This window comes from Acomys minous (assembly GCF_964271855.1).
Source record: "Acomys minous genome assembly, chromosome: 3".
NCBI classification, from domain to species: domain Eukaryota; kingdom Metazoa; phylum Chordata; class Mammalia; order Rodentia; family Muridae; genus Acomys; species Acomys minous.
Window position 1 is genome coordinate 43857626 of NC_140485.1, and position 13886 is coordinate 43871511.

General features: G+C 47.7%; 1 protein-coding gene across 2 annotated transcripts in view; it reads left to right on the forward strand.

Annotated features, from left to right (window-relative positions):
• NAT10 (N-acetyltransferase 10) overlaps positions 1-13886 on the forward strand; it is a 37615-nt gene continuing 23729 nt past the window's right edge. Inside the window, exons 1-9 of one of the 2 annotated variants that reach the window (XM_084774971.1) lie at positions 1-159; positions 212-253; positions 2180-2302; positions 2707-2798; positions 6086-6257; positions 7419-7541; positions 9906-9967; positions 12108-12222; positions 12322-12429. In XM_084774971.1, coding sequence (XP_084631097.1) covers positions 2195-2302; positions 2707-2798; positions 6086-6257; positions 7419-7541; positions 9906-9967; positions 12108-12222; positions 12322-12429 — 780 coding nt within the window. In that variant the 5' untranslated portion in view covers positions 1-159; positions 212-253; positions 2180-2194. Of the gene's footprint in view, positions 160-211; positions 254-299; positions 507-2179; positions 2303-2706; positions 2799-6085; positions 6258-7418; positions 7542-9905; positions 9968-12107; positions 12223-12321; positions 12430-13886 lie in introns of those variants that run through there. The other variant, XM_084774972.1, reaches the window with a different exon arrangement.

Sequence of the window (13886 nt, forward strand, 5' to 3'; positions counted from 1 at the left end):
CTGCGGCGCGACTGTTACGTCATCACTAAGCGACGAAGCTGTGGCAAGTCCCCGCACACCCCTGCTTCCCAGCACCACCTTTGAACGTTTCCGCACGTGCTGTGTGCCGCGCGCAGTGTCAGCTCCAGGTGATCTCCAGGTGATCTCAGCTAGCCGGCGTCCTATTCACAAAAGCGTAAACCTCCGGAGCAGCTCGGTGCGCTCACGTGCTTCCCTTGTGGGCTGGCTGGAGTCAGGCGGACTCGGGACGCAGGTACTCTTCATGGAATGGGCTGGGTCGGATGTTGGAGTGCGCGTTGGTGTTTTTTCTGGGCCCTTGGTGCTGGATCAAGGACGAAAGCCCCTGTCCCTGCTAATACCCCCATCTTCGGACTTTCTTCGCCTGGACGGCCCAACAGACTTCCTGTCTCGTATACGCAGACATTCGGGGCTGGCTTCTTGAGCACTTTGTGGCATGCGTGGTTCTTTCCCATACTCGGGCTTCTCATTGGGAGAATGGAGAATGGGTATGTGTCAAAACGGCTTTCTGAAACTTGCTCAATTTCTGGTAGCAGTGGTAGGCTTTGAATTAACGCGGTTTAATCCCAGATATTCTGCTCCTAAATACTGCACTATATCCATTCAGTTACACTCCATCCAGCAGTAGTTCAGCACATTTGACAGTGCACCTCGTGGTGGCGGGGCTCAGGGCGCTGGGTGTACAGCAGAATGAATAAAAATTCATCTAGTTGGTCATGGTGGCGAACGCCTTTAACCCCAGCGCTTGGAAGGCAGAGGCAGGAGTATTTGAGTTCAAGGCCAGCCTGGTTTGCATAGTGTAGTGAGACTGCCTCCAAAAACAATGGGAGAGAGGGAGAGGGCAAGAGAGATTTCATCTTGTTTCCGGCATTGCCTTATCTATTAGGTCTTTCTTGGCGACAGTAATCTTAGACCATTATCAGATTTTACTCCAGTTATTTTACATCTAGTTTTGTCTGTGTGTAGTTCTCATTTATTAAAAAAACAAACAAACTCTTAGAATTAAAGCTTGTAGTCAAGGACCTTACCTAATAATTCTAGGACTCCCCTACTATAAAAAAAGCTAGATTCTGACAATTAGGTGCCCATTCATTTTTTTATGGGTCTTTATGTGGCTGGGACTTAAAGCTACAAACTGAACTGCTATGCAGAAGAAGGGGCTCAGGCTTTGTAGTTGGGGGGATCAGGGTGTGAAGACTGTTGGTTGGTTTGTTGCCTTGGGATACTTGATTCTTTATACTGCTTTCCCCCTTTGAAACAGGGGCCATTCGTTGTGATAGTGTTTTATATTAAGACCTGCTGAAGCCGTGATTACGGAGGGAAGCGGATGTGTCGAGAGTGCAGCAGGTGCTGGAGTTTTAAAATCATGTAGCCTGATGCTCTAACACTGTGGGAATGTAACTGATGTTTCTTTGGTTCATCTGTTACAGGTAATAAGATAGTTCAAGGCCAGTCTTGGATAGGTCAGACTATTAAAAAACAGAAGCCAGGCGGTGTGGTGGTGCACGCCTTTAATCCCAGCACTCGGGAGGCAGAAGCAGCAGGATGGCTGAAAGGTCAAGGCCAGCCTCGTCTACAGAGGGAGTCTAGGACAGCCAAGGCTACACAGAGAAACCATGCCTTGAAAAAACAAAAACAAAACCAACAAAACCCAGTAGGATAAAATAGTATATTGTGTGTTATTTTGCTATTCTTTTGGGTCTATAGCTACTATTATATTCGTTAATCGTTAGTCATTCTTAAGTTTTAACATGCTGTCCTGAGTTTTCTTTTTTTTTTTCTTTTCTTTTCTTTCCTTTTCTTTCTTTTTTTTAAAGACAGGTTCTCTCCATGCAGCCCTGGCTGTCTTGGAACCAACTATGTAGACCAGGCTGATAGAAATCAGCCTGTTTCTGCCTCCCCTAATTTTTCTTAAACTCCTTGATGGAGATAAAAACTACCCTTCTCTGCTGACTTCCCAGGCTTAAGAACATTCCATCCCTCTAGTTTTCTGATTGTAAGATGGAGACTGACTGTCTTCCCTATGGTGTTGTTTGAAGATTAAGGTTGCAATTAGGATTACAGAGGTGCCAAGCACAACCCCCACATAGGGCAGCCACCTGGTGCCACTTACTCAGATGAGGTATTTAGTTCATCTGCATCTTTTTTATTTCTGTTTTAGTGATAGTCTTTCACCATGCACCGCAAGAAGGTGGATAACCGAATTCGAATTCTCATTGAGAATGGCGTGGCTGAGAGGCAGAGGTCTCTCTTTGTTGTGGTTGGTGATCGAGGGAAAGATCAGGTAAGACCTGGTAAATGCTGCTTTGGGTGCTTTGTGTCCTGTCTCAAAGAGCTGGCAGATTATCTGGGCCTTTTGACGTTGCAGCACACAGTGATGCTATGATCCTTTTGCCAGTAGATGCCTAATACCTAGTGGGGACATTGGTTCAGTACCTGGAAACGGTAAATCCTCTATATTTAGATGCATGAGCAAATGAGCCAGTGCCTATGGAATCCTGACGTGGGTTGGCTAAGGTTAAGCATATGTGACCTGGCTTCTAGTTCCCATCTGCTTAGCACGTGTCTTGTGATCTTGGCTGCTTTCCTCAGCAGGTTACTTTATATCTGTTTCAAATGGGGCCTTGGGCCTGGCAGTCCCTGTGGTGCCTTTGACACTGAGGGTTTGTGACCTACCTTTCTTGGCAGGTAGTTATTCTTCATCATATGTTGTCCAAAGCAACTGTGAAGGCTCGGCCCTCAGTTCTGTGGTGTTACAAGAAAGAGCTGGGATTTAGCAGGTAAGCTCGGCTGTCAGATGGATGTCACATTCAACTTTCAGTTTGTACTTCTTGGTTAAGTGCAGGGAGAAAATCCCTAGACCGTATTTGAGGAGTCCTTCTATTGTTAGGTCAGTGTTCTGCCCTTAGCCACTCCTTTCCTGCCTGGCTTCTCCTTCTAAGATCCCGGTGGCCTTGTGCTTCTTGTCATTCCTAGAGATCTGATGCCCAAGGTGACAGGGTCTCTTCCCTCTTCCTTTAAAGAGCTTACACCAGTTCACTGTTTACTAGACAGTTGGTTATTTTTGCCACCCCCACCCTCCCCGCTTTGTGTTGTAGTGCTGGGTGTTGACCACAGTACTTCATGTGTGCTTGGTGAGTGCTTTGCCACCGAGTCCATAGCTAGACTCCTCTTGTTTGAAGGCATCGGGGTCAGGACTTCTGGCGGTAGGGCTGGAGAGATGGCTCAGTGGTTAAGAGTGCTTGTGCAGTCACGAGGACTGTAGTTTAGATCCCAACAAGCTGTGCCACAGGCTGGGCATCCTGCAGATCCCTGCAATTCCAGCTCCAAGGAGTCTCTGAGCTCCATAAATGCATGCCTGTGCGCATGTACTCACATAGGCACAGATGCAGGCACACACATAAATAAATAAATCTTGAAAGAAAATGTAGAGGAGACCTCCTGAGCAAACACACATTGCACCTTGGGAATATAAAGGATAATTCAGGGCCTAGGAGTGAAGGTTTCAGCTCTGCTGAGGGCTAGGTAATCCGGAGCTTTAGTGCATCTGTTTCTTGTCTTGGCCAGCCTCTCGTTTCTGTACATCTGTCTGATCTATACTTCTTCTTTTTTTTAAAGATTTATTTATTTTATTTATTGTATATGAGTGCTCTATCTGCTGAAGAGGGCATCAGATCACATTGTAGATGGTTGTGAGCCACCAGGTGGTTGCTGGGAATTGAACGCAGGACCTCTGGAAGAGCAGGTGGCGCTCTTAACCACTGAGCCATCTCTCCAGCCCTGATCTGTACTTCTTACGGTGAACTAGCTGGGTTTTTTCCCTGTCTCCCTGGCAGGAATATAAATTGAGTTTTATGTCTAAGGCCAACCATCTGGAGAACTCCAGCTTTCTCTCATGATTCTTGTGGCACGATGCCTCCATCTGGGGCCTCACATAGTAATCTGGTTAGTTGTAGTCATGTGGTGGAGACCTGGCAAATGAGCCTCGTTGCCTTGTTAGCCTCAAGTGTGCTCAGCTTTGGTGTTCGCGCTCAGCTCTGCCTCTGCCTTCCCCATACTGTGACAAGTCTCCCCCTGCCCGCTACGCTGAGGCTGCCATTTCCACTTCCCTGACCTCAGCTACTGAAGTCTCTTGCTTTCTGCATCTGTCTCCTTGACGCTTTCTTAGTCAGACTGTCCTCTGGTCTGCTGGATAGTACACTGTGATTACCATTTTTTTTTCCTGTCCATGAAATAAGCCTGTTTTATTAGGTGTTTTCTCTCCTTATCTTTCTGTTTTCTCTTTTAAAATTGTGAGAGTGTGTGGTCAGGGGAAAGGGAGAGAGCCAGGCATTTGTGAGAACGGGCATGCATGTGGAGAGTGAGAGTGCGGCATGTGCGTGGGGGCAGGTGATAGGTTCGCTTCAGGAGTGGGGTCTCTGCTTCCCCCGTGGAATCTCTGGCCCTCCCCACACTCAGCAGCTGTGGTTGCTTGCTGAGCCGTCTCTTAGGCCCCTCTGTGCATTTTTAAAAGATTGATAACAAGACCAGCTGCGTATGTTAGAATTTTGTCAGAGGCGCCTGTTTTTTTGTTTGGTAAATATGAGATTGGTGTGGAATTGGATAACTGCCAGTATCCTGGGAAGATTTTCTTTTCGAATTTAACCCACTTGGTTTCACTTTTAAAACTGTCCTGTGGCCACATCTTTGTGGTGGTGGCTGTCCTTGTAATATCAGCACTCAGGGACCTGGGGTGGGAGGATTGCTGAGCAGTCAGGTGCTGTAAAGTTGAGACACTGTTTCAAAAGGTGAAGGAGGGTGGGATTCTCTCCCCATCTCCTCTTCCGCTTCCAGCCTACGTTCATTCTTGATGTTCACCACACCTTGAAAGGCAGGAGCCAGGAGCAGCAGTGGCAATCAATCCCCTGTCCAAGGGCATCAGTCCACGAGGGAAGTGGAGGCCCACAAAGGAACGCCTCAGTTCTCATTATTAGCTTTGAAAACTGGTCCACTTTTCCTCAGCGAGGGCTGGAAGGACAGCTCAGGTGGTAAGGGGTTAGCCTTGCAAGCATGTACTTGTAACCCCTCCCTTGAGGACAGCAGGGACATGCGGGTGTCTGGTGTTGCCTGGCCAGCCTCGCTTACTAGAATAGTTCCCGGCCAGTAAGAGGTGCTGTGTCAAACTGTCAGCTAGTGGCTACCACCATTCTGAAAGTCTCTTGAGCTGTTCTGTAAAGGATTATGGAGGCTGGAGAGATGGCTCAGAGGTTGAAAGAACTAGCTACTCTCGCAGGGGGCCCAGGCTCGATCCCTAGCACCCACATGGCACTGCACAGACATTCAAGCAGACAAAGTACCTATACATTTTTAATTAAAAAAAAAATTAAATAAGGGACAGCTAACTTTTCAGGGATAGCTAGTCCTAGCCCAATCCTTTTGTGGTTTTCTTAGAAAAGCACTGCCCCTGAAAGATGACCCGCACTGTGGACAAAGAGGTGAAGTATTTGACTAGGAAACATGAGTGTAGTAACCTGCTAGCACCCCACCTTTCCCAGGCCCTTTAGAGAGCAGCACAGCTAGGAAGCCTTGGTTTCAGACTTAGGGTAATTAACAAGGTGTCTAGGTTTGGTTTTAAGCTTCAGTTGTAGCCAAATATGAGGCTTCGATGCTTGGTCTGCTGAAGGTCACAGCAAATAGTGGAGTAGTTCACACACACACACACACACATATGTGTTATACGTGTGTGTGTGTGTGTGTGTGTGTGTGTGTGTGTGTGTGTGTGTGTGTGTGTGTAGGTCAAGGGCAACTTCGTGGAGTTGGTTCTCTCCTTCCACCTTTATATGGGTTCTAGGGACTGGACTCAGGTTGTCATGCTTGCTTAGCACGGGCCTTTACCCACTGAGCTATCTTGTCAGCCTCCGCAGCCTGCCTTCTTAACCACTTCACCCTTAAGGTGGCAGAGACAGCCACTGTCGCACTCGCCCCCTCTAAGTTGCCCCGAGACTTCCAGGTATGAAAGGTTCCCTGAACCTCTCTTGCCCCTTCTGCCCCTGGCTAATTGCCTTTCTTGGGATGGTGGTATTTACAGTCACCGGAAGAAGAGAATGCGGCAGCTACAGAAGAAAATAAAGAGTGGGACCTTGAACGTAAAGCAAGATGACCCCTTTGAGCTTTTCGTAGCAGCCACAAACATTCGCTACTGCTACTACAACGAAACCCACAAGATCCTGGGTAATACGTTCGGCATGTGTGTCCTCCAGGTGGGTGGCTTCCTCAGGGCAGGATGGAGGGTGGCTTGGGTTGCTAAGAATGGGTAGAGTAAGGAGAGAAGGTTCGCATGTAGCTACCCCCACCCCAAGCATTATTACTGGACAACTTGGCCACTTTGAAAAGCAAAGTGGATTACTCACTCTGTATTTTTTTCCCTGTACTTGACTAGAGGTAGTGGAAGGTAGAGTGTTCGCGCCATCACAGCTTCCTGCCCACCATGGCTCATGTAGTCCGTTCTGGGCCAGTGGTGTGTGCCTCGGGATGCTAGGCAGGAGAATTGTGAGGTTGAGACAAGCCTGGCCTCATAAAGGGAAACACAGCAATCCTCAGCACTGGGCTGGGCGTCACCCTAGAGTTCAGGTCCTTGCTGGAGCTAAGACTCAATCTCTCAGCCTGTGAGCCCTGCTGGCAGCTCTGTGCCCTAACCTGCATATCACACACCACCCCCATCCAGGCCATAGAGAGCCACATGCTCCCTTAGCACAGCTTTACCAGGTTCTCCGTGGCTGTTTGTTTTCTTGGCAGACAAGTTAAAAATCAAACATGTTTCTTAGTTTTGGTGGTTGTTCTGTGGTATTTGACTTTATTTAATGTCTGTGACACTCCTTTTATCCCCCTCCCATGACAAAGTGTCTGTGCACAGATCCATACATTTTTAAGTATATTTGTGATATTCACATATGTACTATGACCATAATTATGTAAAGTAGAAAACATACCTCATACAATATAAGTTAAAAATGAGGATGGAAACTCAAGGATAGGAGTTCTTGGTTTTTTCTTGTTTTTCCTTTCTGCGTCTCCAGTGAGTAGCCCTGCTAGCTTTCAGCCCATGTGTTCTGCACTAGCCTTTACCAGTCATTGGAGTGTTGGTCCCTTTGGGCACTAGCACCCCCATGTGGTACAGTTTAGTTTTGTCAGGTTGTCCAGAAAAGACGCTTCTGAAATCCATATGAAGAACTGAAAATTGGAAACCTTGCTTCCCAATGGTTTATCAGATTATAATACCAGACCTTCTTATACTCAGGGATGGGCCTCCTCCTATGCTGCCTTTCCTTGTTTGCTGGTGGGCAGGTGTGAGACACTAGTGAGGTTTTGAGGTTTGTGCTGTTTGTGTCACTAGCCTTTCTAAGGCCTCTAATTCCTTCTAGGATTTTGAAGCATTAACTCCAAACTTGCTGGCCAGAACTATAGAAACGGTGGAAGGTGGTGGGCTGGTGGTCATCCTCTTGCGGACCATGAATTCGCTTAGGCAGCTGTACACGATGACCATGGTAAGTTTAATGCTTCTTCAGCTTGGTGCAGAGCAGCCTGCCTTTGTTGTGGTTTGTAGACACCTTCAGGGAGTGGTCTACACAGCAGCTATGTCACCGTCACTACTGATGGATCCTCTTCACATGTGACAAGGAATCCCAAGTGTCACATTTGCTTTTGGACAGTTACAGTTCCACAGTGGTAAGGTTGAGATGCAGTGCCTCACTTTACAGCCAGGACTGGTCTTAAACCTTCTGCCCCAGCCCTCTCAGTGCTGGAATTATAGGTGTGTACCACTGTGGGCCTGGGACTGAATTTGTGTATTATCTACAGAAACTGCAGATTTCCTCACTGGCCTTCATCTTTCAAGGGAAAACAAAACAAAACAAAAAAAGTAGTTGCTAGCTCTACTTTAAGTCTGGCAAGAACTTAAGCTATGGGGAGAGGTAGTGTCCTTCCCAGACAAGACAGTGAGGACATGGTAAGAAGTGGGGCTGTCTCGCCTGGCTCCATTAGGGTCGCCAGGTCAGTATTCTAAGAGCCAGCATTCAAGTCATCCTCAGGGAGGGCCTTGTGGCTGCAATTGGCCCTGGCATCTGATGAATGGCTTTTCTGGTGAGATGGACTTTGCGGGTTTTAAGGCTGCATTCTGTCCCTCCCATGCCCACCATCACTTGCCACTAAAGCCCCTCTGACATCTTCAGTCGTGGCTGGCACCTCCATCCCAGTGCCTCTGTACTTACATTTCTTCTGGAATGCGCTTCCCTTGAATACCTGCATGAGAGTGAGCTTCAACTCTTCATCTGTTGTCGTGGGATTACACTGTGCTGGGCAGTCTCGTCTGCCTCTCTTATCTGCAGCACTGTCTTAGTCACTGCTCTATGTCTGTGAGGAGACACCATGCCCAGGGCAACTCTTTTTTGTTTGTTTGTTTGTTTTTTGTTTATTTTTATTTTTTGAGACAGGGTTTCTCTGTGTAGCCTTGGCTGTCCTGAACTCACTATGTAGACCAGGCTGGCCTTGAACTCACAGGGATCCGCCTGCCTCTGCCTCCCAAGTGCTGGGATTAAAGACGTGCGCCACCACACCTGGCTGACCAGGGCAACTCTTACAAAAGCATTTTATTGGAGCTTGCTCACACTTGCAGGGGTTAGTCCCTTATCTTGGCAGACAGGGTGCTAGCAGGGCAGCATCCATGGTGCTGGAGAAGTATGAGAGCTTACAACCTGTAGGCAGAGAGGGTGTCTGGGCCTGGCGTGGGCTTCTGAGGCCTCAAAGCCCTGCTTGAGATAATATTTCCTCCAGCAAGGCCACACCTCCTAATCCTTCTCAAATAGTGTCTTTGCCTGACGACTAATGTCTTAGTTAGGATTCCTGTTGCTGTGATCAAATACCATGACCAAAAGCAAGTTATGGAAGAAAGAGTGTTTGCTTTATGTTTTCACATCACTGTTCAGGACAAGAGCTCACATAGGGCAGGAAACTGGAGGCAGGAGCTGATGCAGAGGCCATGGAGGGGTGCTGCTTACCGACTTGCTCCCCATGGCTTGCTCAGCCTGATTCCTTATAAAATCCAGAATTGCCAGCCCAGGAATGGCACCACCCACAATAGGCTGAGCCGTCTTAACACCAGTTATTAATTATGAAAATGCCCCACAGGTTTGCTTACAACCCTGTCTTATTGAGACTTTTTTCAATTGAGGCTCCCTCCTCTCTGATGACTCCAGCTTGTTTCAAATTGACATAAAATTAGACGGGACAACCAAGCATTCAAATATATGGGCCTATGGGAGCCATCTTTATTCAGACCACCACAATTGTGTTTCTTCAAAGCACTTGACAGCACCCTGACATTATTTGTGTTTCGTCTGTTTTCTGCTAGTTGTGAGAGCAGGGACCTAGCTGTCCTCACCTGGTGTGTATGGTCCACCCGTTAGCTAGGGTGACCCCGAGGGTGACCCGGTCCCCAGTAGTTTATGCATTCCCCCTGTACTGGCTGTGTGCTCACCCTCCCAGTCTGCTTCCCATCTCTGAAAGGCCTCTCCTGGCGACTTTAAGTAAGTGGTTGTCCTCATTCGCTGTTACCACACTGTGTTTTATTTGTAACACTTATTCGTCTTTAGCTGTAGGGCCATAAGCTCCCGAGAACAGAATTCTTGCTAGTTAACCACTGCACACAACGTGTCTGGCACGTACCTTCAGCTAGTTGTGCTGGCTCAAGTGTGGAAAGCGTCGGTGATAGGTGAGGGGCGGTTAGTGGGGTAGAGATCTTGCACATGGTGCTGGGCCTTACTTCTCACAGGTTTACTGACATCTGTCTCTAGGTTAGTGTTTCATGTTGCTCTTAGAAGATTTTGTCAATGGATGTTGTCTTGCTTTCTTAGGATGTGCATTCCAGGTACAGGACCGAAGCCCATCAGGACGTGGTGGGAAGATTTAACGAGAGGTAGGTCTACAGGCCAGTTCCTGTCCGGGAGAAATGTGTTTATCTTGGACCCAACACGTCTGCTTTTGTATCTGAGGGTGTGGTACAGGCTTTCTAAACAGAGTGAGGCTTGTTTTGTTTTAGACAGGTTTTCACTGTGTCGCTCCAACTGGCTTCAACCTCAGGACTCAGCTGCTCAGCTCCCCAAGGACTAGAGTAGCAAGTGCATCCAGCCAGCAGTGAGGCTCAGAGAGCAGTGTACCTGGACCAAACAGGAAGAGCAAGGGCTAGAGGCAGCGCTGCTGACCTCACTAGCTTTGGTGGCTTCTCTTTCCTCTTTGAATCTTCGCTTACTCTTCTGTCCAAGGAATGGTTTATCCAGACCACTGGTTCTCAACCTTCCTAACACTGCAACCTTTTGATGCAGTTCTTTAGGTTGTAGTGACCCCCAACCCTAAAATTATTTTCCTTGCCACTTCATAACTGTAATTTTGCTACTGTTGTGAATTGTAATGTAAATATGTATTTTCCAGTGGTCTTAGGTGAGCCTTGAAAAGGGACATTTAATCCCAAAGGAGTCAGGACCCACAGGTTGAGAACTGCTGATCTGGATCACTTCCCCTGAAGGCATCTCAAAGAGCACCAGCCTTTAAAGAAGCACCTTACGATAAGAAAGTATTTTGGCCAGTTAATCTGGGAAATGTTGGTAATCTTTCTCTTTGTGAATGCTCACATGCATTTGTTGGACCTGTGAAATGTTTTGCAGCAGCTATAATAGTGATTCCCAATTTGTGGGTTGTGACCCTCACAGGGGTTGCAGATCAAGTATTCACATTGTGATTGATAATAGTAGCAAAATTGCAGTTATAAGTAGCAGTGAAATGAATTTATGGTTGGGGTCACCACAAAGTGAAGAGCTGTATCAAAGGGCTGCAGTGTTAGGAAGTTGAACCACGGAGCTAGAGTCTGCTTCTTCACTGATTGTTTCCTGAATTTATTTCACCAGCGTTTCATTTTTAAGAAACATTAGTAGCCAGTGAGACACCTTAAGCTACTGGCTCTCAACCTGTGGGTGGTGACCTCTTTGGGGGGCCAAATTACCCTCTCATGGGAGCTGCCTACCAGATGCCTGCAGAACAGATAATTACATTTGATTCATAGCAGCAGCAAAATCACAGTTAAAAGTAGCAACAAATGGTTTCATGGTTGGGACCAGCACAACATGAGGGGCTGTATTAAAAGGCCACAGTATGAGCATTGAGAAGCACTGCTTTAAGCTTCGGGCTAGATCAGAAGTTTTGTACTAAGGATGACTTTGCCCATTAGGGACATTAGGCAATATCTGGAGACATTTGACCGTCATGACTGTGGGGATGGTGGGGTAGAAGCCATTGGTACTGAGTGCTCAGAAGCCAGGCTTGGTGCTGAAAACTCCCAGTGGACAAAACTGTCACCAAGAAAAAGAACCATTAGCTCCAAGATGCCAGTTCTGCTGAGGCTAAGAAACCCTCCTGGCCTTGAGCTCAGGGGCCTTTCCAACCCCAGCCTGTGGTGCTTTGGCTGAGGGCGATGAGGTCAGGAGGAGGAGGGGCAGCTAACTGAGTGCTGGTGACTGCAGTAGTTCTTCTAATCCTTCAAATAGTGCCACTCCCTGTGCCTGTGCGTTCCGTTGTGTGTGCCTGTGGGGACCGTGCTATCCAAACACGTGCATGGAAGATGGTTGAAGTGTATGACCAAGTCATGTTTTCCTTTATGCAAGAAATGTGTTATTTTTTAGAGAGAGCTTTGTTTTCCTCCTCTTTTGCTTTTTTCTTCCATGTGTGACAAGTGTTAGATTGATTTATATTACTATTTCTTTGTGTGACTGGTGACCTTGTATGGCTTGGTTCTGGAGCTGCCTGTTGCTAAGGAGCTTTGGATGAGGGGTGGGCCAAATGGCCCAGGAGCAGTGGTGCTCGCTGATGTTGGAGCTTCTGCCTGGGCTCCTTGCTTTTCCTATATAAATGCACTCAGGTGACTTGCAGAGGCAGCGGAAGCAGCTCACTGGAGTCCACCTGGGTTCTGATTCTTTTCCTGGGGGTGGGGGGAGTCTATTGACTTCCTCTTTAGACATTGTCTGCCTTCCCTGTCACCTCACAGAGCAGCCTTGTCCCTCACTCAGGTTTATACTCTCCCTGGCGTCTTGTAAGAAGTGTCTGGTCATCGATGACCAGCTCAACATCCTGCCCATCTCCTCCCATGCGGCCAACATTGAGGCCTTACCTCCTCAGGCCCCGGTGAGTCTGGTTGAGGGGAGCAGGGATGTGTTGGGTGTGGGGGTGTGGTTTCCGAGTGAGCTCCTGGGCTGGGGCAAACTGCCTTCTCTTATCTGGTAGGATGAGAACCTCAGTCCTGCTGCTGTGGAGTTGCAGGAGTTAAAAGAGAGCTTGCAGGACACTCAGCCCGTGGGTGTTTTGGTGGACTGCTGCAAGACCCTGGACCAGGTACGAGTGGGGTCAGGGCTGCCCCACCCTGTTGGTGAGGGCACAAGGGTAAGACGGAAAGCGACAGGGACCAGGTTAGGACATGGCAGCTCGAGCATCAGGACTATATGGTGTTGTCTAAGCACAAAGAAAGTCAGCCAGGGAGCTGAGTTGAGAAGAGAGGTTGTGTTTAAAGAGAAACTGTCTTTTCCATAGAGGATGATAGCTTTGTGTTCTTTAATTTCAGTCAGGTTTGATGGGACAAAGGGTTTTGCTCCTGCTGTCGTTGTTTTCATGACAGGGCTTCTCTGTGCAGCCCCATAGATCCCTGTGCTAGAGCTCTCTCTGTAACCCAAGTTGGCCTCAGATATTCACCTACCTCTGCCTCTCGAGTGCTGGGTGTTTTGCTTATACTTTTGTTTTTGTTTTGTATTGTTGTTTTTTGAGACAGGGTTTCTCTGTGTAGCCTTGGCTGTCCCGGACTCACATTGTAGACTAGGCTGGCCTTGAACTCTCATTGATCCGCCTGCCTCTGCCTCCCAAGTGCTGAGATTAAAGGCATGTGCCACCACACCCAGCCCTAATTATAAGCTCTTTGTGCTGGCTAGGTTGCAGCCTCTAGGTTGTTTTGAACTACTCCTGTTCTGGTGAGAGTGAGCAACAGGATTTGAGAGAAACTACAGTACTGGGAACAGCGATTATCAAATAAAAAAAGCTTACTCGGGAGGCTGAAGCAGGAGATTGCCATGAGTGTAGGCCAGGCCGGGCTATATATTGAAATTCCTCCTCAAAAAAGGGAATGGGGCTCAGGAGAGTGCTTATCTAGTGTGCACAGAGCAATGCGTAAACTGGGCATGGTGGTGCCTGCCTGAAATCCTACTGTTCGGGAGGTGGACACGGGTGCTTTAGAAGTTCAGGATCTTGCTGGGCTATGAAACTCTAGTGAGTATACATGAGACCCTGTCTTTAGAGGGGAAAAAAAAAAAAAAAAAAAAAGGAAAGGAGCCATGCAAAACAAAAACCAATTAATAAAGATGGAAGTATGCCTAGTAACAAAATAGAAAACTTTGCTGGGTGTGATGGTGTCTGCCTGTATTCTGAACACTTGTCCAGTGATTGACAGGAAGATCATTGGTTCTGAGGCCAGCCTGGGCTACATCTAGCGAGCCACTGTCTCAAAAAAGAATTCCTATTAGGATATTCTCCCAGACAGATCTGTGGCTCTTCTATCCAGGAGCTACTGGATCAGAGTGTGCCACCACCTGGTAGTGCTGCCGACAGCGCAGGAGTGTGCCTTCCTTCCAGCTTCTGTACAGCCGCATTTGAGTCTTTACTGATCAGACCTGGGCACGGCTGATGGTTGTTTTTACCTGGCATTAGCACGAGAGAGGCAGGCGGATGTTCCTGGTTATTCCTGTTTTCATTTCCCTATAGGTTATGAAGTCTGCTCATGCCTGTATTACTTGTTTATTTGTCTT